Source organism: Budorcas taxicolor, chromosome 2 (genome assembly GCF_023091745.1).
Source record: "Budorcas taxicolor isolate Tak-1 chromosome 2, Takin1.1, whole genome shotgun sequence".
Classification (NCBI taxonomy): domain Eukaryota; kingdom Metazoa; phylum Chordata; class Mammalia; order Artiodactyla; family Bovidae; genus Budorcas; species Budorcas taxicolor.
The window spans coordinates 115491659-115519508 of record NC_068911.1 but is presented as its reverse complement, the minus strand read 5'-3'; the positions used below and the strand labels follow the sequence as shown (position 1 = coordinate 115519508).

Here is a 27850-nt window from a genome sequence, read left to right as displayed (position 1 = left end):
TATTATGGCTGAAAGTTATATGCAAAGTTGAAGGCATGAAGTAGTTGCTGCTAATTAGAAATGTACCATAATTTTATTTTTAAAACATTGGCAACTTTGGAGATTTTTTGGAGGAAATTATTTGGGGTGAATTTGTTTTTAATAGTATATTATATATTAGATCATGAAATTTGGAATTAAATTGGTGCTTGAATCCTGGCTCCATGTTTTATGACCTTGGGCATTTAGTGCAATGAATTTTTCCTCATCTTAAAGTAAGTATCATTTGGTAATAAAGTATGGTTTGGTAATAGAATTAAATCTGATAACATTAACACTGGCATGTAGGACTATTACATAGTTTAGGGTGAAATAAACATATTCAAATTAAACAATAGTGTGGACAATGGGTGATAGTATGCATGCTAAGTTGCTTCAGTTGTGTCCAGCTCTTTGCAATCCTGTGGATTCTAGCCCACCAGGTTGCTCTGTCCATGGCATTTTCCAGGTAAGGATACTAGAGTGGGTTACCATGCCCTCCTCCAGGGGATCTTCCCAACCCATGGATGGAGCCCTGAGTCTCTTTCGTCTCTTACATTGTCAGGGGGATTTTTTATCACTAGCACCACCTGGGAAGCCTAGGTAATACTATGACGCATGATTAAATCAGTTCTGAAATCTGGCAGCATTTGTGAAATGAAAATGCAGCCTGATAGTTGATGCTAGTGTCAGTGAACTTCCTCTCAGGGCCAAATGAGATTGGTGGTGTAGCACACCAGAGCAGAAACGTGTGCAGCCCCTCTTCTCCACATACACCCACACTCCTGCGTCGGTGTTCATCTTCTGTACCTTGTCAGTTTTCTACCTGTCAGAACATCAGGGACTGTGGTAAAGCTGTCCAGGATCACGGTGGGTAGGTGGGAGCGACCTTGACACCATTTGGTTGTCCTGGAATCTGGTCTGGTTCTAGGAATTCTGTCATTAACTGTGCAGTGTGGGAGAGATGGGCTGGGTGCCTGAGAGCTGATGGAGGAAATGCAGGCTGATGGATAATTATGAGTTGATGTTATTATCCCTTGCCACAGGAATTTCTGCACATGGCTTCCGAAGATGTGACCATTACAGTTCGCCTCATTCGTTCATTTGAGCATCGCAATTTCAGACCTGTAGTATATCATGGAGTTCATTTGGACCAAACTGTGAAGGATTTTATAGTATTTCTAAAGCAAGGTATGAGATGTCTCAGCCACTTGGCTTTATTAGTGTTTCAAAAAAGAGTAGTTGAGTATTAGAGTGATAGTAACCTTTTAAAAGCACTTTGAAAGATACCAATCTGTGTTCTAAGCCAGGTGTGAGGCTTGCTCTTGCTCTGGGCCTTGGTATCAGCAGCAGTATCTCTCCAAGGCTTATTTAACAACATGTGTGCCTTCCTCAGGGATTGTCACTAGCATGTTAGACTTCTCCTTTTTTTTTTTTTAATTAAAAAACGTTTAAGATCTACGATTCCTCATGACAAATGGCTTTATGTATTTGGAGGCTAGTTAACAAGAGAAGGTAGTGTTACCTGGCTGAGCACACAGAGGGCATCCTGGGGAGCATGACAGGAAGGTAGCAGGCCTCCATCTGTCCAGCCAGGAGATCACGAGAGCATCTGGTCGTTGTGGGCACAGAGTGATGACCAGCCTCACTGGTGTAGTGTATCATTTCAAGCTCAGCATACAGCAGGTGTGAATGTAGTCTTCATTTAGATAGGTCCTTGGTGGGTTTCTGTCCTCTGGTCTTAATTACAGAAGTGTTCCAGTCATCAACATTTGACGAAACATCTAGAATAAGCTTTTATTGCTTTAATTGAATGGCGATTTATATATGGTATAATGTACAGATCTTAGTGCACATTTCTGTGAATTTTGGCAGATGTAGCACTTTATATCTAACTTGATTTTTTCAACTGACGTAATTTGAGACAAAGAAGTTGCCAGAACTCCTGAAAGCTCTTCACACAAGTTCCCCAAATGTCACCATTTTGTTACATTTGTTTTTCTCTCTCCTCATCCCCAGTTCCTTTCTTACTCTTCCACTTCATTTTTCTCTCTGAACCATTTAGAAGTATGTTGCAGACATTATTCCCTTTTACCTCTAAACATTTCAGGGTATATTTTCCAAAAATAGGGAATTTGCTTATATAACTGTAGTTACAGTAATGAAAATCAGACTTAACATTGAAACAATGCTATCAACTATTTATAGACCTTACTGAGATTTTACCTGTCCCAGTAAGGTCTTTCTGAACAAAAGAAAATCTGAAGACATATGTTAGTTCAGTTTTTTTAATCTGAATTAATTTCTTTATCCAGGAGTCTTTTTTGTTGTTGTTGATTTTAATTATTTTTTTTGAAGGGATAATTGCTTTACAGAATTTTGTTGTTTTCTGTCAAACCTCAACATGAATCAGCCGTAGCTATACATATATCCCCTCCCTTTTGAACCTCCCTCCCATCTCTCACCCCATCCCACCCTCTCTAGATTGATACAGAGCCCCTGTTTGAGTTTCCTGAGCCATACAGCAAATAGATGGTTGGCTATCTGTTTTACATATGGTAATATAAGTTTCCATGTTGCTCTTTCCACACATCTGATCCTCTCCTCCCCTCTCCCTATGTCCATAAGTCTGTTCTCTATGTCTGTTTCTCCATTGCCTGTAAATAAATTCTTCAGTACCATTTTTCTAGATTCCATATATATGCATTAGAATACAATATTTAACTTTCTCTTTCTGACTCACTTCAGTCTGTATAATAGGTTCTAGGTTCATCCACCTCATCAGAACTGACTTAAATGCATACCTGTTTATGGCTGAGTCATATTCCATTGTGTATATGTACCACACCTTCTTTATGCATTCATCTGTTGATGGACATCTGGGTTGCTTTCATGTTCTAGCTATTGTAAATAGTGCTACAGTGAACAGCGGGATACATGTGTCTTTTTCAATTTTGGTTTCCTCAGGATATATGCCTAGACGTGGGATTGCTGGGTCATAGGGTGGTTTTATTCCTAGTTTTTTAAGGAATCTCCATACCGTTTTCCATAGTGGCTCTATCAATTTACATTCCCACCAGCAATGCAAGAGCATTCCCTTTTCTCCATACCCACTCCAGCATTTATTGTTTGTAGACTTTTTGATGATGGCCATTCTGACTGGTGTGAGGTGATATCTCATTGTAGTTTTGATTTACATTTCTCTAATAATGAGTGATGTTGAGCATCTTTTCATGTGTTTGTTAGCCATCTGTATGTCTTCTTTGGAGAAATGTCTGTTTAGGTCTTTTCCCCACTTTTTGATTGGGTTGTTTGTTTTTCTGGCATTGAGTTTTGTGTGAGCTGCTTGTATATTTTGGAAATTAATCCTTTATCAGTTGTTTGATTTGTTATTACTTTCTCCCATTCTGAGGGTTGTCTTTTCACCTTGCTTATAGTTTCGTTTGCTGTGCAAAAGCTTTTAAGTTTAATCAGGTCCCACTTGTTTACTTTTGTTTTTATTTCCATTACTCTAGGAGGTGGGTCATAGAGGATCTTGCTTTGATTTATGTCATCGAGTGTTCTGCCTATGTTTTCCTCTTAGAGTTTTATAGTTTCTGGTCTTACATTTAGGTCTTTAATCCATTTTGAGTTTATCTTTGTGTGTGGTGTTAGGAAGTGTTCTAATTTCATTCTTTTACATGCAGCTGTCCAGTTTTCTCAGCACCATTTATTGAAGAGGCTGTCTTTGCCCTATTGTATATTTGCCTCTTCTGTCAAAAATAATGTACCCATAGGTGCATGGGTTTATTTCTGGGCTTTCAATCTTGTTCCATTACTCATTCTATGAGGCCACCATCACCCTGATGCCAAAACCAGACAAAGAAAACACGCAAAAGGAAAACTATAGGCCAATATCACTGATTAACACAGATGCAAAAATCCTCAACAAAATTTTAGCAGATAGAATTCAGCAAGACATCAAAAAGCTCATACACCATGATCAAGTTGGGTTTATTCCAGGAATGCAAGGATTCTTCAATATATGCAAATCAATCAATGTGATACACCATATTAACAAATTGAAAGATAAAAACCATATGATCATCTCAATAGATGCAGAAAAAGCTTTTGACAAAATTCAGCACCTATTTATGACTAAAACTCTTCAAAAAATGGGCATAGAAGTACCCTGCCTCAACATAGTAAAGACCATATATGATAAGCCTATAGCCAACATTATTCTCAATGGGGAAAAACTGAAAGCATTAACCCTAAGATCAGGAACAAGACAAGGTGTCCACTTTCACCATTATTATTCAACATAGTTCTGGAAGTGCTAGCTACAGCAGTCATTGAAGAAAAAGAAATAAAAGGAATCCAGATCAGAAAAGAAGTAGAGCTCTCATTGTTTGCAGATAACATGATATTGTACATAGAAAACCCTAAAGATAGTATCAGAAAAATACTAGAGCTAGTCAGTGAATTTAGCAAAGTTGCAGGATACAAAATCAATACACAGAAATCACTTGCATTTCTATATACTAATGAAAGGTTGTTGTTGAATCATGATGCCGGGATTCTTGGCCCCGGAGGAGAAGAATTCAATCCAGGGCCAGAGACGAGGCTTGATTGCTCAGAGCTTTTGTGTAATAAGGTTTTATTAAAGTATAAAGGAGATAGGGAAAGCTTCTGACATAGGCATCAGAAGGGGGCAGAAAGAGTACCCGCTTGTTAGTGTTAGCAATGAAGTTATATACTCTCTAGTGAATCCAAAGAATGTCTGGAGGTTGTAAAGACCTCACCAGACCTACTCCCTTAATTTACCTTTTAAGATAAAAAAAGTGTCCTTTCTTTCTCCTTGAGAATTCCAGACCCCTCTCTCCTTGGGGACCCCTAGACTTTTTATCAACCTGCCTAGGAAATGACTCTCTCATTCCCCCCTTTTCTTTTAGGAGAATTATGTTGCCTAGGGAAAAGGGGCATCGTTCTCGTTCCATAACTGCTTTCGAGCTGAGAAGGGGCGTTGTCCCTAAATTGGCGAGGCAACATATTCTCCTAATCCTCATATTGAGGATATCTGATCCAGGGGCCCCAAATAGTAGTTGGAGGAAGGTGCAGCAGTAGCAGGAGTTTGAGCAACCATTTGTAACTTAAAAGCTTTCATGCAGCTAGAAACAAATCCAGTTATACAATACAGATGTAAGGCAACATAGTCATTAAAACAAGTTAAAATCAAAATTAAAAGTCACATTATGTCCATAGTTAAAATGCAACGTGTTGTACCAGTCCATTTTAGGGTTGGTAGATGTCATCAGATGAAGAAGAGGCATTGCATGTGATTGTTGTTGAAGGTATTCACAGACTTGGAGAAAGTCCTTTCCTTGAAGTGGAGATGTCCACCACGGGAAGCCTTCCACTGATGAAGAGAATCTTTATAACCTCCTTAGCCTGTTCACTACCACAGAGAAAAGCCTCAATCCATCCAGTAAAAGTACCTACCCAAACTTGTAAGCAAGAATATCCATTAGCTTTTGGCATATGAGTAAAATCAATTTCCCAGTCCTCTCCAGGATACTTCCCACTTCGTTGTACAATATATAGCAGTTAAAAGTCTCTCGATCTCCCTGAAATGCTTAATAGGTTCTCCTGTTGCCATTTTAAACTGTCTTTCTTTCCATATTGCAGCATGAGCATGTAAAGTCAAATAAGCATACTTAGAACTCGTGTAGATATTTACCTGCTGCCCTCTGCTTAACTCTAGAGCTCGGGTCAGAGCCACAAGCTCTGCTAACTGAGCACTGGTTCCCTGGGGGAGAGATTTTGCTTCCAAAATCTGTTCAGCAGTCACCACAGCATAACCTGCTTTACGCTTTCCATCCCGAACAAAAGAACTGCCATCTGTAAATATTTCCATGTCAGGATTGTCTAATGGGGTATCCATTAGATCTTCCCGAGCTGCATAGTTTAAAGTTAGGAATTGAGAATAATCGTGATCAGGTGTTTCATTTTCCTTCTTAGGAAGGAAAGTGGCAGGATTTAAATTTCACAAACTTTAAGCTTAGTTACTGGTCCTTCCAACAACAATGACTGGTATTTAAGAAGCCTACTGTCTGTCATCCAAATATTAACCTTAGAATTTAAGATTCCACTCACATCATGAGAAGTCAGTACAGTAAGGTTTCGTCCATTAATTATTTTTAAAGCTTCAGGTGCTAATAAAGCCACTGCCCCAATTACTGTTAGGCAGTGGGGCCACCCACGTGAAGGTGAAGGTGAAGTCGCTCAGTCGTGTCTGACTCTTTGCGACCCCGTGGACTAGCACCTACCAAGCTCCTCCGTCCGTGGGATTCTCCAGGCAAGAATACTGGAGTGGGTTGCCATTTCCTTCTCCAGGGGATCTTCCCGACCCAGGGATTGAACCCAGGTCTCCCGCATTGGAGGCAGACGCTTTAACCTCTGAGCCACCAGGGAAGCCCAACCACATGAAATTACATCTAATTCTCTGCTTGGATAAGCAATAGGTTGCTGGTGAGGCCCTCAGGGTTGTGTCAAAACTCCCAAGGCCATACCTTTTCTTTCAGTGACAAACAAATTAAATTCTGACCCTGTGGGCCAGCTCAGAGCTGGAGCTTGCAGGAGAGCAATCTGAAGAACCTTAAAAGCCTTTTGAGTTTCTGGAGACCAAACCAGTTTGTCAGTTTGGGCCTGCTGAGTTTCAGCTATAAGTTTATATAAAGGCCGGGCAAGTTCCCCATAACCCGGAATCCAAATGCAGTAACCTGTGATTCCCAAAAATCCTCTCAATTGTCTTAAACTCATAGGTAGGGGATGATTAAGTATAGGTTTAATTCTCTCAGGGCCTATGGCCCTAGTCCCTTCTGATATGATTAGGCCCAGATACCCATATTGTTGACAAAGCTGAGCCTTTTCTCTGATGCCTTGTAACCACAGCCTGCCAGGAAGTTTAAGAAATCTTCTGAAGCTCGAGAACAAGCTTCCTCTGTCTCAGCACAGAGCAAAATATCATCTACATATTGTAACACCACCACCTCAGAGCTATTAAAGTTTTGTAGATCCCGTGACAAACTTTGTCCAAATAAGTGAGGACTGTCACGAAATCCCTGGGGCAAAACTGTCCAGGTTAACTGAGAAGCTGGCTGGGTAGGGTCTTCAAAGGCAAATAGAAATTGACTTTCCTCCGCCAAAGGCACTGAATAGAAGGCATCTTTTAAATCAATTACTGAGAAATATTTGGCTCGTTCAGGAATTTCAGACAATAGAGTATAAGGATTAGGCACCACGGGGTGTAAAGGAACTACAGCCTCATTTATTACACGTAAATCTTGAACTAGTCTCCATTTACCATTCGATTTCTTTATACCCAAAACAGGAGTGTTCCAAGGACTGTTACAGGGAATTAATAGTCCCTGTTCCTTTAAATTTTCGAGGATGGGTTTAAACCCTTCCTTAACCTCAGGTTTCAGTGGATACTGCTTCTTATGTGGAAATAAGTGCAGGTCTTTGAGCTTGACAACTACAGGAATAGCATTTTGTGCTCGACCCACAGATTTTCCATCAGCCCATACTCTAGGATTTACATTTTGTTCAACTAAAGGGAGAGAAAGGGAGGGCTCCATATTCATGAAAACAGAGGCATGGACCTTGCTCAGTATATCCCTCCCCAAAAGGGGTGAGGGAGATTCTGGCACAGTCAGATACTCGTGTAAAAATAGCACAGAATCCCAGTTGCAAGATAAAGAATAACTGAAATAATACCTTTTGGCTCATCCAGACAGTCCCATTATGGAAGTGGATCAGGAAGAATGTGGGCCAGGGGCTTCAGTAAGCACAGAGTAAGTTGCCCCATTATCTAAAAGGAAATCGACGGATTGGCCCCCCACAATTATTGATACCCGGGTTCCTCAGGTATAATTAGGTATAATTAGGATGGGAGCTTGTGTGGGGACCCCTGGGCACCTTCAGTCCTGATTGTCTTGAGAGTCTGACCCTGGAGTGTGGTCCTTTGCAGACATGAAGCCAGGGGTGGGGGTGGGGGGTGGAGGGGGGTGGCTTAGATGCCTGAGGGCAATCCCACTTGAGATGCCCCTCCTTTCCACAGTAATAGCAAGCCCATCCCTTTTCACCTGGGTCCCTCTGGGCATTTTTCTCTGGCTGTTTAAGAACGTTTTTCATAGCCATTGCGAAAGCTTCCTTGGTCTTTTCCTTGGTCTTCTTTTTTTTGCCTTTCTTTCTTTTCCTCATATTCCCTACCATAATAGACCATCTGAGCCAGTTGTAACAGAGTATCTAAAGACTGATTTGGTCCATACGCCCGTTTTTGTAGCTTTTTGTAGCTTATGGCGGATATCTGGAGCCGACTGAGTGAGAAATCTTTTAAGATCACTTTTCCTTCTTCACTTTCGGGATCAATCTCAATGAATCTGCGAAGGGCTTCTCTTAGTCTATCTAGGAATTTACCAGGAGCTTCCTTCTCCTTTTCTATGTCTGCCAATTTGCTATAGTTTAAAGGCTTAGAACGCGCCTGCCTGAGTCCTTCAAGAATGCATCTGACAAAATGACTCTGATCCCATCTTCCTTTAGCTCTGTTGTAGTCCCAGTCTGGTTCTATAGTTGGGACCGCCTGATTCCCAGTGGGGAGGGCCGCTATCTTGTCTGCTATCTCGTCCTCCCTCTTCCCTACTGATTCATTACCAAGCCATTCATCTCCATAAGCAACTGCTCTTCCCAAAACTCGAGTCTTTGAGTCAGGAGTCAGCGTTTGTCCCAAGATATACATCACATCCTTCCAAGTAAGGTCATAAAGCAGAGTAACACCTTTAAAAGCTCTAATATATTTTTCTGGGTCCTCTAAGTAGTCTCCCAGATCCTCCTTGATTCTTTGTATTTCTTGATAAGAAAAAGGCTTATTAACTCTCATAGACTGATTATTTCTCCCGGTGGGTGTTTCATGAAGAGGAAACAGCTTGTGTGGCTGTTCCTGTCTCTCTGGCTGCTCTGCACATATGATCCCAGGGATAGATTGGAGAAACCTGTTTTTCTTTTTCTCTTTGTCTCCTGTCTTCCATCTCATCTCTTACTTCGATGGTCTGAGTTTCTACTGAAACCAGAATAGTCTGAGGTCCTACTGAGACAGGAGTTGTTTGGACCTCCACGTGGGCAGTTTGAATCTCAGTTTGGATTTCCACTGAGACAAAGGCAACCCTTCTAAGGGGGGGTTCTCTGGTTTTCAGTTAGCTCAGCTTGGAGCCCCGGGTACAGGGGCAAAGTAGGAGGACAGGAGGGAGCTGAAGGTTTCACGCCCAAATCTATACCCTTAGGACATAAGTCTGGCATATTTCGCAGAGAGAAAAAGGGTAACACACATGCTGCTTCTACCCATTTCCCTTGTTCCTTACAGAACCGGTCTAATTGTAAAACAGTATTATACTTAAGAGACCCTCCAACTGGTCACCTTTCGCCGTCCTCCAGTGGATACCGTGGCCATGCAGTATCGCATAGGAAGACCAGGTGTGTCTTCTTTAAGCCCTGGGGATCAAATCTATCCCAGTTTTTCAAAGGAGTGAGGCTGAAATTGTTAGCTCCCATTTGTAAGAGAGAAAAAAGTGACCAGCACCATTTTTCTACCAGAGGCATCCCTCCTTGCTCAAGATGGGGGTGTAGACAGACTTTACACCAAAAGCTTTTCCTTCCTGGTCAGACTTAGTCTATCCCTTACCGACACAGGCACCATCTTCAACCCTCCCGGTTCTACCACAGAGATGGGGTGGAGATGTACCAGGGGTAGACCTGATAGCATCTCTACCTGATGTCCAGCTCTTCACGTTTAACCTTGCTTGCCTCTGATGCCACCCGGGGTGCAGGCAGAGTAACCTTCCGGAATGCCTCCCAAGCTAAGACTGCTGGGGGAAACATTCGTCACCTGAGTGCCTGTGCACGACCCTGAGTATATTCCTGACCAATAAGACCAATATGAACATAAAGCTGAGATGTTCTTTTCAAGCATCACCACACCAGTATGAGAACCTCCTCTGGTCCACTAAGAGCCAGCGGTACCAAAGGAAAAAACCCATTGCAGTCCCAATCTGAGTAACCTTTAACCTCAGAGATGTTCTTGGAGCTAGAGCTCCATCTAGTTTCTGAACTTCCGATTCCTAGGCGAGGCTAGGTGCTTTCTTAACTACCAATCCAAGTTTGGGACCTAAGCCACAGTACACAGTAACAGTATAGATCACAAGTTCTTTGAAAGTCTAAGATCTGATAGATTAGGTTAGTACTTCTAATTCCCAAGGAGTTATGAAATGATCAAAGAGACCAAAAAAAGTTTGACCGAGAAAGGAGAGTTTGGTCCACACGCTTTGCCCATTTCTGGTTGGTTCCCAAAGGAGACATGGGGTGCCTCTTGGCATTGGCAGGTCGGTATAAACCCCCGACAGGTTTCTGCCATAAGTCCTATGAGATCACTGTGGAACCGCAGAGCAGGGCTCCTTACTTGCTCCATGCAGGGCATGTCATTCATTCACACAAGCACACCATAGAGTTAGTAAAGCACAGCAGAAAACGTGTTCACTAAGAGAACAAAGAACTAGAGCTCCAAGCATCCTTACCTTGTCCTGAAGGATCCCAGACGAGCCCCCAAGATGAAAGGTTGTTGTTGAATCATGACGCCGGGATTCTTGGCTCTCGGAGGAGAAGAATTCAATCCAGGGCCAGAGGTGAGGCTTGATTGCTCAGGGCTTTTGTGTAATAAAGTTTTATTAAAGTATAAAGGAGATAGGGAAAGCTTCTGACATAGGCATCAGAAGGGGGCAGAAAGAGTACCCGCTTGTTAGTGTTAGCAATGAAGTTATATGCTCTCCAATGAATCCAGAGAATGTCTGGAGGTTGTAAAGACCTCACCAGACCTACTCCCATAATTTACATTTTAAGATAACAGAAATAGCCAGAAGGTTTAATCCAGAGGCTGTCCTCAGGCAGAATACATTATTGTTATATAATCCTTGTAAAGAGCAGGTATACTCCCATAATTTACAGAATTAGCCAGTTCAGTTCAGTCGCTCTGTCATGTGCGACTCTTTGCGACCCCATGAATCACAGCACACCAGGCCTCCCTGTCCATCACCAACTCCCGGAGTTCACTCAGACTCACGTCCATCGAGTCCATGATGCCATCCAGCCATCTCATCCTCTGTCGTCCCCTTCTCCTCCTGTCCCCAATCCCTCCCAGCATCAAAGTCTTTCCCAATGAGTGAACTCTTCGCATGAGGTGGCCAAAGTACTGGAGTTTCAGCTTTATCATTATTCCTTCCAAAGAAATCTTCGGGCTGATCTCCTTCAGAGTGGACTGGTTGGATCTCCTTGCAGTCCAAGGGACTCTCAAGAGTCTTCTCCAACACCACAGTTCAAAAGCATCAATTCTTCAGTGCTCAGCCTTCTTCACAGTCCAACTCTCACATCCATACATGACCACTGGAAAAACCATACCCTTGACTAGACGGACCTTAGTCGGCAAAGTAATGTCTCTGCTTTTGAATATGCTATCTAGGTCAAAGGCTTTGGCATAGTCAATAAAGCAGAAATAGATGTTTTTCTGGAACTCTCTTGCTTTTTCCATGATCCAGCGGATGTTGGCAATTTGATCTCCGGTTCCTCTGCCTTTTCTAAAACCATCTTGAACATCAGGAAGTTCACGGTTCACGTATTGCTGAAGCCTGGCTTGGAGAATTTTGAGCATTACTTGACTAGCATGTGAGATGAGTGCAATTGTGTGGTAGTTTGAGCATTCTTTGGCATTGCCTTTCTTTGGAATTGGATGAACACTGACCTTTTCCAGTCCTGTGGCCACTGCTGAGTTTTCCAAATTTGTTGGCATATTGAGTGCAGCACTTTCACAGCATCATCTGTCAGGATTTGAAATAGCTCAACTGGAATGCCATCACCTCCACTAGCTTTGTTCGTAGTGATGCTTTCTAAGGCCCACTTGACTTTACATTCCAGGATGTCTGGCTCTAGATGCGTGATCACACCATCGTGATTATCCGGGTCATGAAGATCTTTTTTGTACAGTTCTTCTATGTACTCTTGCCACCTCTTCTTAATATTTTCTTCTTCTATTATGTCCATACCATTTCTGTCCTTTATTGAGCCCAGCTTTGCATGAAATATTCCCTTGGTATCTCTAATTTTCTTGAAGAGATCTCTAGTCTTTCCCATTCTGTTGCTTGCCTCTATTTCTTTGCACTGATCAGTGAGCAAGGCTTTCTTATCTCTTCTTGCTATTCTTTGGAACTCTGCATTCAGATGCTTATATCTTTCCTTTTCTTCTTTGCTTTTTACTTCTCTTCTGTTCACAGCTATTTGTAAGGCCTCCCCAGACAGCCATTTTTCTTTTTTGCATTTCTTTTCCATGGGGATGGTCTTGATCCCTGTCTCCTGTACAGTGTCACGAACCTCCGTCCATAGTTCATCAGGCACTCTATCTATCAGATCTAGGCCCTTAAATCTATTTCTGACTTCCACTGTATAATCATAAGGGATTTGATTTAGGTCATACCTGAATGGTCTAGCGGTTTTCCCTACTTTCTTCAATTTGAGTCTGAATTTGGCAATAAGGAGTTCATGATCTGAGCCACAGTCAGCTCCCAGTCTTGTTTTTGTTGACTGTATAGAGCTTCTCCATCTTTGGCTGTGAAGAATATAATCAATCTGATTTCAGTGTTGACCATCTGGTGATGTCCATGTGTAGAGTCTTCTCTTGTGTTGTTGGAAGAGGGTGTTTGCTATGACCAGTGCATTTTCTTGGCAAAACTCTATTAGCCTTTGCCCTGCTTCATTCTGCATTCCAAGGCCAAATTTGCCTGTTACTCCAGGTGTTTCTTGACTTCCTACTTTTGCATTCCAGTCCCCTATAATGAAAAGGACATCTTTTTTGGGTGTTAGTTCTAAAAGGTCTTGTAGGTCTTCATAGAACCATTCAACTTCAGCTTCTTTAGCATTACTGGTTGGGGCATAGACTTGGATTACCATGATATTGAATGGTTTGCCTTGGAGACGAACAGAGATCATTCTGTCATTTTTGAGACTGCATCCAAGTACTGCATTTCAGACTCTTTTGTTGACCATGATGGCTACTCCATTTCTTCTGAGGGATTCCTGCCTGCAGTAGTAGATATAATGGTATCTGAGTTAAATTCACCCATTCCAGTCCATTTTAGTTCGCTGATTCCTAGAATGTCGATGTTCACTCTTGCCATCTCTTGTTTGACCACTTCTAATTTGCCTTGATTCATGGACCTGACATTCCAGGTTCCTATGCAATATTGCTCTTTACAGCATCGGACCTTGCTTCTGTCACCAGTCACATCCACAGCTGTGTATGGTTTTTGCTTTGACTCCATCCCTTCATTCTTTCTAGTTATTTCTCCATTGATCTCTAGTAGCATATTGGGCACCTACTGACCTGGGGAGTTCCTCTTTCAGTATCCTATCATTTTGCCTTTTCATACTGTTCATGGGGTTCTCAAGGCAAGAATACTGAAGTGGTTTGCCATTCCCTTCTCCAGTGGACCACATTCTGTCAGACCTCTCCACCATGACCTGCTTGTCTTGAGTTACCCCACGGGCATGGCTTAGTTTCATTTAGTTAGACAAGGCTGTGGTCCTAGTGTGATTAGATTGACTAGTTTTCTGTGAGTATGGTTTCAGTGTGTCTGCCCTCTGATGCTCTCTTGCAACACCTACCATCTCACTTGGGTTTCTCTTTCCTTGGGCGTGTGGTATCTCTTCACGGCTGCTCCAGCAAAGTGCAGCCACTGCTCCTTACCTTGGATGAGGGGTGTCTCCTCACTGCCGCCCTTCCTGTCCTTCAATGTGGGATGGCTCCTCTAGGCCCTCCTGCATCCAGGCAGCCACCGCTCCTTGGACGTGGGGTTGCTCCTCCTGGCCACTGCCCCTGGCCTCGGGCATGGGGTTGCTCCTCCCGGCCACTGCCCCTGGCCTTGGGCACCAGGTGGCTCCTCTCGCCACCGCCCCTGACCTCGGACATGGGGTGGCTCCTCTCGGGCACCGCCTCTGGCCTCGGACGCGGGGTAGCTCCTCTCGGACGTCGCCCCTGACCTTGGAAGCGGGGTAGCTCCTCTTGGCTGTTCCTGTGCCGTTGCAGCCTGGCACTCTTGGCTTCTGCCCCTGACCTCGGACGTGGGGTAGCTCCTCTCAGCCGCACTTAGTGCACCGGCTGGTCGCAGCCACCTGTGCTCAGTGCACCGGCTGGTCGCAGCTGCCTGCGCAGAATTAGCCAGAAGGTTTAATCCAGAGACTGTCCTCAGGCAGAATACATTGTTGTTATATAATCCTAAAGAATGTAGAGAAGGAAAATGAGTTTGTCCTTTCTTCCTCCTTGAGAATTCCAGACCCTTCTCTCCTTGGGGACCCCTAGACTTCTTATCAACCTGCCTAGGAAATGACTCTCTCACTAACAATGAAAAATCAGAAAGAGAAATTAAGGAATCAATCCCACTCACCATTGAAACAAAAAGAATGATATATCTAGGAATAAACTTACCTAAGGAGACAAAAGAACTGTACATAGAAAATTATAAGACACTAGTGAAAGAAATCAATGATGACATAAACATATGGAGAGATATTCCATGTTCCTGGGTAGAAAGAATCAATATTGTGAAAATGACTATACTACCAAATGCAATCTACAGATTCAGTGTGATCCCTATCAAATACCAATGGCATTTTTCACAGAACTAGAACAGAAAATTTCACAATTCATATGGAAACGCCAAAGACCTTGAACAGCCAAATCAGTCTTAAGAAGAATGGAGCTGGAGGTTTCAACCTTCTTGACTTCAGATTATACTACAAAGCTACAGTCATCAGGACAGTATGGTACTGGCACAAAAACAGAGATATAGACCAATGGAGCAAGATAGAAAACCCAGATATAAACCCATTTGGGAGTCTTTTATTGTGTTTCATAACACTGGCAATTTTGAATAGTACAGGCTAGTTTTTTTGTAGAATGCTTCCCTCAGGTGGGGTTTTCCAGTGTTTTCTCTATTAGATTTAGGTTATGCTTTTGGCAGAGAACATTGAAATGATGCTGACTTTCAGTGCATTTACACCAAGACACACATGCTGTCAAATGGCCACATTGCTGACAATGGTGACTTCAATCAGTTGGTTAAGGCACAATCAGATTGATTATATTCTTTGCAGCCAAAGATGGAGAAGCTCTATACAGTCAGCAAAAACAAGACCAGGAGCTGACTGTGGCTCAGATCATAAACTCCTTATTGCTGAATTCAGACTTAAATTGAAGAAAGTAGGGAAAACCACTAGACCATTCAGGTATGACCTAAATCAAATCCCTTATGATTATACAGTGGAAGTCAGAAATAGATTTAAGGGACTAGATATAATAGATAGAGTGCCTGATGAACTATGGATGGAGGTTCGTGACATTGTACAGGAGACAGGGATCAAGACCATCCCCACGGAAAAGAAATGCAAAAAAGAAAAATGGCTGTCTGGGGAGGCCTTACAAATAGCTATGAACCGAAGAGAAGCCAAAAGCAAAGAAGAAAAGGAAAGATATACTCATTTGAATGCAGAGTTCCAAAGAGTAGCAAGGAGAGATAAGAAAGCCTTGCTCACTGATCAGTGCAAAGAAATAGAGGCAAGCAACAGAATGGGAAAGACTAGAGATCTCTTCAAGAAAATTAGAGATACCAAGGGAACAAATATTTCATGCAAAGCTGGGCTCAATAAAGGACAGAAATGGTATGGACATAATAGAAGCAGAAGATATTAAGAAGAGGTGGCAAGAGTACACAGAAGAACTGTACAAAAAAGATCTTCATGACCCAGATAATCATGATGGTGTGATCACTCACCTAGAGCCAGACATCCTGGAATGTGAAGTTAGGTGGGCCTTAGAAAGCATCACTAGGAACAAAGCTAGAGGAGGTGATGGAATTCCAGTTGAGCTATTTCAAATCCTGACAGATGATGCTGTGAAAGTGCTGCACTCAATATGCCAACAAATTTGGAAAACTCAGCAGTGGCCACAGGACTGGAAAAGGTCAGTTTTCATTCCAATTCCAAAGAAAGGCAATGCCAAAGAATGCTCAAACTACCGCACAATTGCACTCATCTCACATGCTAGTAAAGTAATGCTCAAAATTCTCCAAGCCAGGCTTCAGCACTGTGTGAACCGTGAACTTCCAGATGTTCAAACTGGATTTACAAAAGGCAGAGGAACCAAATTACCAACATCCCCTGAACCATTGAAAAAGCAAGAGAGTTCCAGAAAAACATCTACTTTTGCTTTATTGACTATGCTAAAGCCTTTGACTGTGGATCACAAGAAACTGTGAAAAATTCTGAAAGAGCTGGGGTTACCAGAACACCTGACCTGCCTCTTGAAAAACCTATATGCAGGTCAGGAAGCAATAGGTGGAACAGACTGATTCCAAATAGGAAAAGGAGTACATCAAGGCTGTATATTGTCACCCTGCTTATTTAACTTATATGCAGAGTACATCATGAGAAATGCTGGGCTGGTGGAAGCACAAGTTTGAATCAAGATTGCCGTGAGAAATATCAATAACCTCAGATATGCAGATGACACCACCTTTATGGCAGAAAGTGAAGAAGAACTAAAGAGCTTGTTGATAAAAGTGAAAGAGGAGAGTGAAAAAGTTGACTTAAAGCTCAACATTCAGAAAACTAAGATCATGCCCATCACTTCATGGGAAATAGATGGGGAAACAGTGGAAACAGTGTCAGACTTTATTTTTTGGGGCTCCAAAATCACTGCAGACAGTGACTGCAGCCATGAAATTAAAAGATGCTTACTTCTTGGAAGGAAAGTTATGGCCCACCTAGACAGCATATTAAAAAACAGACATTACTTTGCCAACAAAGGTCCGTCTAGTCAAGGGTATGGTTTTTCCAGTAGTTGTGTATGGATGTGAGAGTTGGACTATAAAGAAAGCCGAACACCAAAGAATTGATGCTTTTGAACTGTGGTGTTGGAGAAGAGTCTTGAGAGTCCCTTAGACTGCAAGGAGATCCAACCAGTCCATCCTAAAGGAGATCAATCCTGGGTGTTCATTGGAAGGACTGATATTGAAGCTGAAACTTCAATACTTTGGCCACCTGCTGCAAATAGCTGACTTATTCAAAAAGACCCTGATGCTGGGAAGGATTGAGGGAGGAGGCGAAGGGAATGACCGAGGATGAGATGGTTGGATGGCATCACTGGCTCAATGGACATGAGTTTGAGTAAATTCTGGGAGCTGGTGATGGGCAGGGAGGCCTGGCATGCTGCAGTCTATGTGGTCGCAAAGGGTCGGACATGACTGAGTGAATGAACTGAACTGAACTGAACTGAAGGTGATATCTGCCAGGTTTCTCTACTGTAAATTTTGATTGTACTTGAAAAGTAACTTGTTAGGGATACATTCTGAACTACGTGAATGTCCTTTACTTCCCAATCTTTCATCCACTAGTTTGATGATTCTTGCCTGAATCAGTTACAATGTTCAGCAAATGATGATTCTTCTTATTCCATCATTCCTTTTACATATATTAGTTGTTTTTCTACAGTAAGGAAGAGCTTTTTATCCTACCCCCCCATTCCTGCTCCTGCCCCATTTATTTAATCTTTGGTTTATATCATTGTGCAGTCAAGGATACTTACTTTATTCAGAGGATTATAATTCTTTATTTTTATTTTATTCTGATGGTCTAATAATCTTCATTTTGGCTGGGGGTAGCCAAAAACACTATTCAAAATTGCCAATGAAAGACAATAAAAGAGTCCTGAATGAAGAAATTAATTCAGATGAAAGGAGCTGAACTAACGTTATGTCCTTGGATTTTCTTATGTTACAGAAAGAAAGGACAAAGCTCCATGTCCTTTTAACATGTCCACATCCTTCTTTGAGCATTTCCTTACTTTTTGATCTAAGATGTTCCAGATGTGTCCTGTTCTTTCTCTACCCCAGTCTTGGGATCAGTCATTTCTCTGAGGAGCTGTGATTCCATTACTGGAGAATGTTATTGGGAAACCACAAACTTGGTTTATATGTGTGCAATATAAATGTACACAGTTAACTTTTAAAAATGTAGTGAATTCTTGACATTTAGCTTCCTGATTGACTTTGTAAAATTTCTAAACTCTTCTGCCTTTTTTTTTTTTTTTCATCTAATTCAAGTGGTTTTACTGCTCAGTGTTACTTGCCTAAGAAGTAAGCATGGTGTTTTAACTCATAGAGAAGACAGGCTAGTCACTCTGCTTGTTAGGGGGAGACTGAGAGTTGGTACTAAGATATTGCCAATTACAGAGTGTCCTGTTTTTGAAAGGCTATCACCAAAAGTATATTCAGATTTTGAAAGAAAAACAAATCCCTACTTTTTTTATTTTAAAATCTTTGTGTGTATTATGGGTTACAGTGTTTCTTAGTACAGTAAGTGCTCTGCTTGGTACAGTGCAGAATAGATTCTCTGAAGCCCTTGAGAACAAGATGTAGTCTTCAGGCTGCTCCAGTGCCAAGGGAAGATATATTCTCCCCAGTGTCACTGTGTTCTTTTCCTTCCCAAGTACCGCAGAATTGCTCCCCATTAGAGCAGTGGTGTGGATCACTGCAAACACTCAGCACAGCCTACTCACATCTTTCACCTGTTACTTGTTTCTATTAATATTGTGCATGTGGGACATGTGTTCCACTGATTAAAAGATAAACTTTGGGCTTCAGCCTTTCTGAGCTGTGTGCTCTGTGCCTGCCTTTGTCCTATAATTTGAGGTACAGTGGAACTCTGCAAAGTTAGTGAATTTACCTTTTATGAATTGTGTACATAACAAAGACCAAATAGCTTATTACTGAGGGATGTTTGAACTAATTTGTGCTAAGAGCTTTATATAGATTTTCTCATTTCATCCTCACAGTATCCTTCTAAATTAGGAACTGTTATTATCTCCATTTTGCAGATGAAGAAACTAAAGAACAGAGAGAGAAGTTGAGAAGCTTGCCTGAGATTACATGGCAAAAACAAGGCAAAGCTGCAATCCAGCCCTTGCAGTTTAGCTATACAATCATGTACTCCTAAACAGTACACTCAGTTGCCTCCTTATTCTTCTCTATTACTTTACTTGTTCAAAATAGGATCTCTGAAATAAATGGATTTGCTTAGAGTCAAAAGAGTCTTTGAATTTAGTTCATCATGCTCTGCTGTTTTATTTTTAGTGGAAGTATAGTTGATTTACTGTGTTTCAGGTATGTAACAAACAGATTCACACACATATTCTTTTTCAGATTCTTTTCCATTATATAGTAGATTGAATATAGTTAGCTCCCTGTGCTATACAGTAGTCGTTGTTGTTTAAATGCTATACATAGTAGTGTGTATCTGTTAATTTCAAATTTCTAATTTATCCTTCCCACCCTTTCCCCTTTGATAACCATAATTTTATTTTCTATGTCTGTGAGTCTATTTTTGTCGTATAAAAAAGTTCATTTGTATTATTATTTTAGATTCCACAGATAGGTAATGTCATATAATATTTGTCCTTCTGTGTCTGACTTCACTTCATTTAGTATGATAATATCTAGGTTCATCCATGTTGTTGCAAATGGCACTACTTTGTTCTTTTATGTGGCTGAGTAATATTCCATTGTATGTGTATACCACATCTTCTTTATCCATTCCTCTGACAATGGACATTTAGGTTGCTTCCACGTCTTGGTTTTGTAAATAGTGCTGCTGTGAACATTTCAGTTAAGACTTTTTGTCTTTTTTGCACATGTGCCCAGGAGTGGGATTCCCAGATCATATGGTAACTCTGGTTTTAGTTTTTTAAGGAGCTTCCATCCTGCTCTCCATAGTGACTGCACCAATTTATATTCCCACCAACAGTGTAGGAGGGTCCTGTTTTCTCCACACACTCTCCAGCATTTATTATTTGTAGACTTTTAAAAATATTTCACTTATATATTTATTTGGCTGCAACAGGTCTTAGTCTCTGGGCATGTGGGGTCTAGTTCCCTAACCAGGGATTGAAGCCAGGCGCCCTGTACTGGGCACACAGAGTCTTGACCGCTGGACACCGGGGGAGTCGCCTATTTGCAGACTTTGAGGGTGGCCATTCTGACTGGCCTGAGGTCTGGTCTGACCTCATTATAGTTTTGACTTGCGTTTATCTAATAATTAGCGATGTTGAGCATCTTTTCATGTGCCTGTTGGCCTTGCTTTAACGTTTTGAACACTGAAAGCTGGAAGGATGCTTGACATCGTGGCATAGAGAATCTTGTATAGAAACTGAATGTTCATTGTGGTGAATGACTTTTGGGGGTTATTTTAGATGCCTTCTTGCCTTTCCAGCTGTCCTTTTGATAAATCACTTTTGCCATCCATAGCTTAACATGGTCTCTTCCCGTAATTGTCTTTTTCTCCCTCAACCAAGCAACTTTGGTTAAATTGGATTCATTCTGCCTTGAGAATCATTGAACCACTATATCATGCCATTAAAATCTAAAGTTGTGTAAATAGAACAAATAAGTGTAGTGGATGTAAACTAGCATTTATGAAGTGAAGTCACTCAGTCATGTCTGACTCTTTGTGACCCCATGGACGGTAGCCCACCAGGCTCCTCCATCCATGGAATTTTCTAGGCAAGAATACTGGAATGGGTTGCCATTTCCTTCTCCAGGGGATTTTCCCAACTCGGGGACTGAACCCAGATCTTCCGCATTGCAGGCAGATGCTTTACCATCTGAGCCACCAGGGTGTAAATATAATAATACATGATTGTATCCATGTATAAGCATATAAATATAATAAAACAAATCTATTATTAACATAGGGGAAATGGATATTGATCATGTATTACTTTATATAGATGACAAAATTTCAGAATAATATATAAACCGATTATCTAGACTGTATGACATTTTAATTATTTGTTGATCTGGCATTTTAATACTTTGCAACACTTTAGATTTGGGTTCTGAATGTAAAATCATTTCATCTATTAAATAAAGAAAAGCTGTGGAGATTTTATCCAAACTTCCAATTCAGAACTCAATTGTTTATACCCGGTTACTCCTGGTGAGCTGTTACTTTGTAGAGCAGTCTGTTCTGTTGGGTGACTACTAGAATAGTTAGAAAAATTTTCCTTATCTTTTAAATCTTTATTTATTTGTTTATATTTAATTCTCCCCTCCACAGTTTCCCCTGTTATTAACATATTAGTATGCTGCATTTATTGCAATTAATGAACCAATATTGATGTCTTATTAACTACAGTCCATAGTTGATTCCCTGGTGGCTCAGATGGTAAAGCATCTGTCTATGAGGCGGGAGACCCGGGTTTGATCCCTGGGTTGGGAAGAGCCCCTGGAGAAGGCAATGGCAATCCACTCCAGGACTATTGCTTGGAAAATCCCATGGACAGAGGACCCTGGTAGGCTACAGCCCATGGGGTCGCAAGGAGTCGGACACGACTGAGCGACTTCACTTTCACTTCACTATAGTTGATTCAGGTTTCCTTAGTTTTTACTGATGTCCTTCTTCTGCTCCAGGATCCCAGCCAGGATACTACATTACACTTAGTTGTCATGTCTCTCTAGGCTCTGTGAGCTGTGGCAATTTCTCAGGTTTTCCTTGTTTGAGGACTTCGACAGTTTTGGGGAGTACTCATCAAGCTTACTGTAGAATATCCCTCCAGTGGAATGTGCCTGATGATTTTTCTCATGATTAGACTGGAGTTGTGGGTTTTCGAGAGGAAGATCACACAGATAGTGTCACTTTTCTCACATCACATCATATCAAGGGTACATATTTTCTAAATGATTTATGGTTGTTGATGTTGACTTTGACCACTTGGCTAAAGTAGTACAGGTTTCTCCACTGTATCACTGGTTACTCTGGTATCTCTCTGTTCATAAGGTACTCTAAGGAAGGCACTATGCACAGCACACAGTTAAGGAGTGGGGAATTATGTTCTCCTTCCTTTAGTGTGGAATATCTACATAATTTATTTGAAATTCTTTTGCATGGGAGATATTTGTTGCTCAGATTGTTACAGATTTGGTCACTGAAAACTTTCAGTTGTCCTCTGTGCCCCTTGGACGTATGCCATCTGTGTGTGGTTTTTAAGATGGTCCAGGCTAATTTTGTGTATTTCCCGTGCCAATCCTAAAACCAGCCATTTCTCTAGGAGCCTTGGTTGCTTTTATTGGAGAATGGTTTTAGACCAAAATCTGGGTGCTAGGTATGCTCTTCACTACTTTAATTTCTTAGGCGTTCTTGACAGAACAAGGAAATATGTCAACCTGTGTATTTATCAGTTCAGTTCAGTCGCTCAGTCATGTCCGACTCTTTGCGACCCCATGAATCGCAACACGCCAGGCCTCCCTGTCCATCACCAACTCCCTGAGTTCACTCAAACTCATGTGCATCGAGTCCGTGATGCCATCCAGCCATCTCATCCTCAGTCGTCCCCTTCTCTTCCTGCCCCCAATCCCTCCCAGCATCAGAGTCTTTTCCAATGAGTCAACTCTTCACATAAGGTGGCCAAAGTATTGGAGTTTCAGCTTTAGCATCAGTCCTTCCAACGAACACCCAGGACTGATCTTTAGGATGGATTGGTTGGATCTCCTTGCAGTCCAAGGGACTCTCAAGAGTCTTCTCCAGCACCACAGTTCAAAAGCATCAATTCTTCGATGCTCAGCTTTCTTCACAGTCCAACTCTCACATCCATACATGACTGCTGGAAAAACCATAGCCTTCACTAGCTGGTCCTTTGTTGGCAAAGTAATATCTCTGCTTTTCAATATACTCTCTAGGTTGGTCATAACTTTCCTTCCAAGGAGTAAGCATCTTTTTATTTCATGGCTGCAGTCACCATCTGCAGTGATTTTGGAGCCCCCAAAAATAAAGTCTGACACTGTTCCCACTGTTTCCCCATCTATTTCCCATGAAGTGATGGGACCAGATGCCATGATCTTCGTTTTCTGAATGTTGAGCTTTAAGCCAACTTTTTCACTCTGCTCTTTCAATTTCATGAAGAGGCTCTTTAGTTCTTCTTCACTTTCTGCCACAAGGGTGGTGTCATCTGCATATCAGAGGTCGTTGATATTTCTCCCAGCAATCTTAATTCCAGCTTGTGCTTCTTCCAGCCCACCGTTTCTCATGATGTACTCTGCATATAAGTTAAATAAGCGGGGTGACAATATACAGCCTTGATGTACTCCTTTTCCTATTTGGAACCAGTCTGTTGTTCCATGTCCAGTTCTAACTGTTGCTTCCTGACCTACATACAGGTTTCTCAAGAGGCAGGTTAGGTGGTCTGGTATTCCCATCTCTTTCAGAATTGTCCACAGTTTATTTTTACGTATGTATAAATATTTTCATATTTACCATCTGAATCTGTATGTTAAATGTGAGTTCTTACTGGTGCTTCCAACTCTAATCCATTATCACGTGGATCATTTCAGCCTTCTCTGTTTGCTTATCTGTACATCTTCACTCCAGCTGTGAGAAACCTGGCTCCTGTCATCTGCCATCCATTTACTTACCTGTTTAATTCCAAACACAAGCTGGAGTCAATTGCCCAAAAAATCCCCCATGCTTCCATCTATTCATCCTCTTTGCAAGCCCCTGACATCCACTGATCTTTTTATTGTCTCTAGTTTTGCTTTTTTCCAGAATATCATGTACTTGGAATCATATAGTATGTAGTCTTTTCAGACTGGCTTCTTTCACTTAGAAACATGCATTTAAGGATTTTCTGTATGTTTTCATGGCAGGTCCTATCTTCTTAACCTCCTTTAACCTGGAACAGGCCTCACCTTCAGTTATCTGTCATTTTATTGATTTTTTTTTTCGAGAAAAGTCCAAATCTGAGTTTTTATAGAATGCCCCACAATTTGAATTTGTCAGATTGTTTTCATATGATTAGATTCAGATTAGACATTTTTGACAGGATTACCATGTAGGTTGCAGGTTGACAACTCACAAGCTATGGGTCAGTCTGACCTTCCCCCTGTTTTTATAAAGTTTATTGAAACACAGCCACACCCATTGATTTACATATTATATGTACTGCTTTTGTGTTTCAGTGGCACTTACATAGTTGTGACAGAAACCATGTGGCTCACAAAAACTAAAATATTTTTTACTGATCTTTACAGGAATAGTTTGCTGATCCCTAACATTGGTGATTCCTTCTCATTGCATCATATCAGGAAGCACTTGTTATTGGTAGTATTTATGAACTTACTGGATCAGCCGTTTGTTAGAGGATTAAACTGAGGAATGGCCAGATGGAAAATATGCATCGGACAAAGCATGGGGAAAGGGGGTGGAGCTTCCGTGCCCTCCTGGCGGGCACCATTCTCCCTCGTGTCACATGAGTTCACCAACCTGGAAGCTCTCGTGATAGATGTTTAAGTCATTTGGTTAAGATGCTGTCTATTAGATTTCTCTGTTGTAACGGTATCTTTTCAACTCATAAATGGTTGAGACCATATGTGTATGTTGTTTCCATTAGTTTTAGTATCTATTTTGTTTTTAAATTCATCTTTAAATTTTTTGGCCACACCAAAACAGTTCCTCAACCAGAGGTCGAACTTGTGCCCCCTGTATTGGAAGCCTGGAGTTTTAACCACAGGACTGCCAGGGAAGTCCCAGTTTTAGTATCTATTGATGATCTTTACCCAAATCTCTGGTAGCTGCAGTAACTGGGATTTTTTTTTAACTCTGTGACTCCTTCTATGTTTATTGTTTAGCATTTTTTCTGTAAAGAGGCGCTCCCCTGGTGTCCCTCCTATTTAGAAAGAAACAGGATAATTTTATAGTAGCAAAATCATAGCACATTATCACCTTATCACAAAGGGACCATTCCTTCAATACAGTGTTAGGGTAATACTCTCTTGTTTGTATTACAAATGTACTATAAATTCCTTAGTTTAAATATTCCATAAATTTAAAACACAAAATAATACTTTATATTCTGTGGCTATGACTTAACAGAGTGAAAATATAGCAATGAAGAAAGTGATGCTAACTTAAGGATAGTTAGTGGTTACTTCTGGGAAGGGAGGTTGATGGTACTAAGGAAAGAAATCTTTGATTTCTGCCAAACATCAACATGAATCAGCCATAGGCATACTTATGTCCCCTTCCTCTAGAGCCTCCCTCCCACTTCCCACCGTTTCCCACCCTTCCAGGTTGTTATGGAGCCCTGGTTTGAGTTCCCTGAGTTGTACAGCAAATTTCCATTGGCTGTTTCACATATGGTAGTGTATATGCTTCTACAGCATCCACTTCTGTTAGAAACTTTTTCAGTAAAGTTGGAATAGAAGGGAACTTTCTCTACCTGATTAAGGATATTTGTGAAAAAAATGATATCCTACATCATATTTAATGGTGAAAGACTGAGGACTTTCCTCCTAATACAAGGAACTAGGCAAGTTGTTTTCTTAGAAATTGCTTCTATTAAACACTGTGCTGGAAGTTCTAGCCAGGTCAGTAAGATAAGATAGAGAAATAAATGGCATCCAAGTTAGAAAGAGGTAAAATTGTCATTATTCACTGGTGAGTTGATTATCTTTGTTGAAAATCTTATGGAGTTTATAAAAAGACTACTGGAACTAGTAACTTGAGCTTTTAGCAAGGTTGTAGGATATAAATGAATATATAAAAAACTAATTATGCAATATACAGTTGGAAACTAAAAAAGAATAATAGCATCCAAAAAATTGAAATAGGGTATATTTGATAAGAGTTGTAAGACTTTTGCACTGAAAACTCTAAAACATCACTGAGAAGTTTAAAAAGACCTAGATAAGTGGAGATATACTATGTTCATAGATCAGAAACCTCAATATGGTTAAGATGTCATGACTCCTCAAAATAATGTATGGATTCCAATCCCAATCAGAATCTCAGCAAGCTTTCTTTTTTCCTTCAGATAATGTCTACTTATTCTAAAGTTTATGAATAAGTTATTCTAACGTGTTCAAAAATTATAAGGAAAGGAAAGATATAATATATAAATAAATAATGATATAAATAAATAATGATATAAATAAATCACAGAAAGAAATAAGCTGGAAGAGTTGCACTATCAGATTGCATGACTTATTACTATAAAGCAGTGGCAGGATTCAGTGGTATTGTTATACAGATGGCATGTATATCGATGAAAAATAGTCTTATATGTTTAATTGGTTTTTGATCACAGCATTTTAGGGGGAAGCTGTCATCTTTCTAAAAAGGAGCTGAAACAATTGGATATTCACATACAAATAAATGAACTTGAACTCTCACGTCTTGCCATACACGAAAAATGATTTGAGATTGGTCAAGGCGTAAATTTAAAATCTGAAACTGTAAAAACTTCTGAAAGAAAACATAAGAGAAAATCTTAAAGACTGATTTTGCAAAATTTCTTAAAGTACAATGAGCCAAAAAAAAAAAAAATCTAGCTAGGGTTCATCAAAATTAAAAACTTTTGCTTTTTATAATACACTGTTAAGAAAATGAAGAGGCAAACCACAGACTTTGGTAAAGCATATATCCAACAAGGAATTTGTGTCTAGAATAATAGTAACTAAAGAAAGAGACCAAACTCTTAGCACTCAAGTTATATGACATATAACCCAATTAATAAATGGGCAAAATATTTGAACATGCACTTCATCAAAGAAAATGTATGGACGACGAATATGCACATTCAGTGATACTCATCATCAGTCTTTAGTGAAATGCAAGTTAAAGCCACAATGAGAGCATAACACACCCACTTAACATGACTAAATAAGAAAGCTTTAGAAGTTAAAAACCAAGTTTTTGGCTAGGATGTGAAAGAACTGGAGCTTCTTATATGTTGTTAGTGGGAGCGTTAAAAAGGTACCACTTTGGAAGATGATTCGGCAGATTCTTGACAAGTTAAACATATGAACCTACCATACAACCCAGCCATTCCACTTGTAGGTGTAATGAAGGTGTGTGTCTACATATGAATACTCATGGCCGTATTCATAGCGGTACAAAATGGGAAACAACCTTTTTCATAAGGAAGTGTTCGTTCTTTTTCTCTTCCTCTTCATTTTTATATGTAAAGTTCACCTCACCAGAATGTGTTTAACATCTATTCTTTCTTTTCTTTTGCCACCGCAGAAGATACCAGCTTTAGTCCTACCCTTCTTAGTGTGGCAGATGGAAGTTGGGAGGGCTGGATCCTAGTCCTGGCTCTTGACACTTTGGGCTGATCGACTGCCTTCTTGGGACCTCAGTACCCTAACCTGCTGATTAAAGGGATTAAATGATACATTTTTACTCATGTCTGTTTTAGAGCACCTGCCATGTGCCAGGCACTCTGTTAGGTTTTGGCAACATGATGAAGGAAATAGGCTGTAGTCCTTGCCCTCATTGGAACCAGTATTTATTAACATATAATGTGCCAGCCACTGTCCTAGGTTTTGGGAAGACAGGCCATTGTGTCTTAATCTCTAGGAACTTATGAATTAGTAGAGAAGAGAGACCAAACTAAGTAAACAGAGCTCTAATTGTAAAAAATGTTATGAGTGGAGGACTATGAGAGGAGACCCCTCTTTTAGTAGGGCTGTCCTGGAAGGCCTCTTTGTGGAGGTGACCACTGAGCTGAGATCCACAGATGGAAAAAAATGGCTCCTTTCATGTCTGTCATAGTCTCTTCTCCAGAAGCCTAGACCTCTGAGGTCCAAGGGGGGTGATTGGTGTCCTGACTGTAGACGTCTCTAAATGAGAATAGTGTCATGGCACTGTTTCT

General features: G+C 40.9%; 1 protein-coding gene across 4 annotated transcripts in view; it reads left to right on the top strand.

Moving 5' to 3' along the window:
• Positions 1-27850, top strand: part of C2H2orf76 (chromosome 2 C2orf76 homolog) — a 116478-nt gene that overhangs the window by 61948 nt on the left and 26680 nt on the right. For all 4 annotated transcript variants that reach the window (XM_052662540.1, XM_052662563.1, XM_052662549.1 and 1 more), the window contains exon 3: positions 1065-1209. In XM_052662540.1, coding sequence (XP_052518500.1) covers positions 1077-1209 — 133 coding nt within the window. In that variant the 5' untranslated portion in view covers positions 1065-1076. The remainder of the gene's footprint in view (positions 1-1064; positions 1210-27850) is intronic.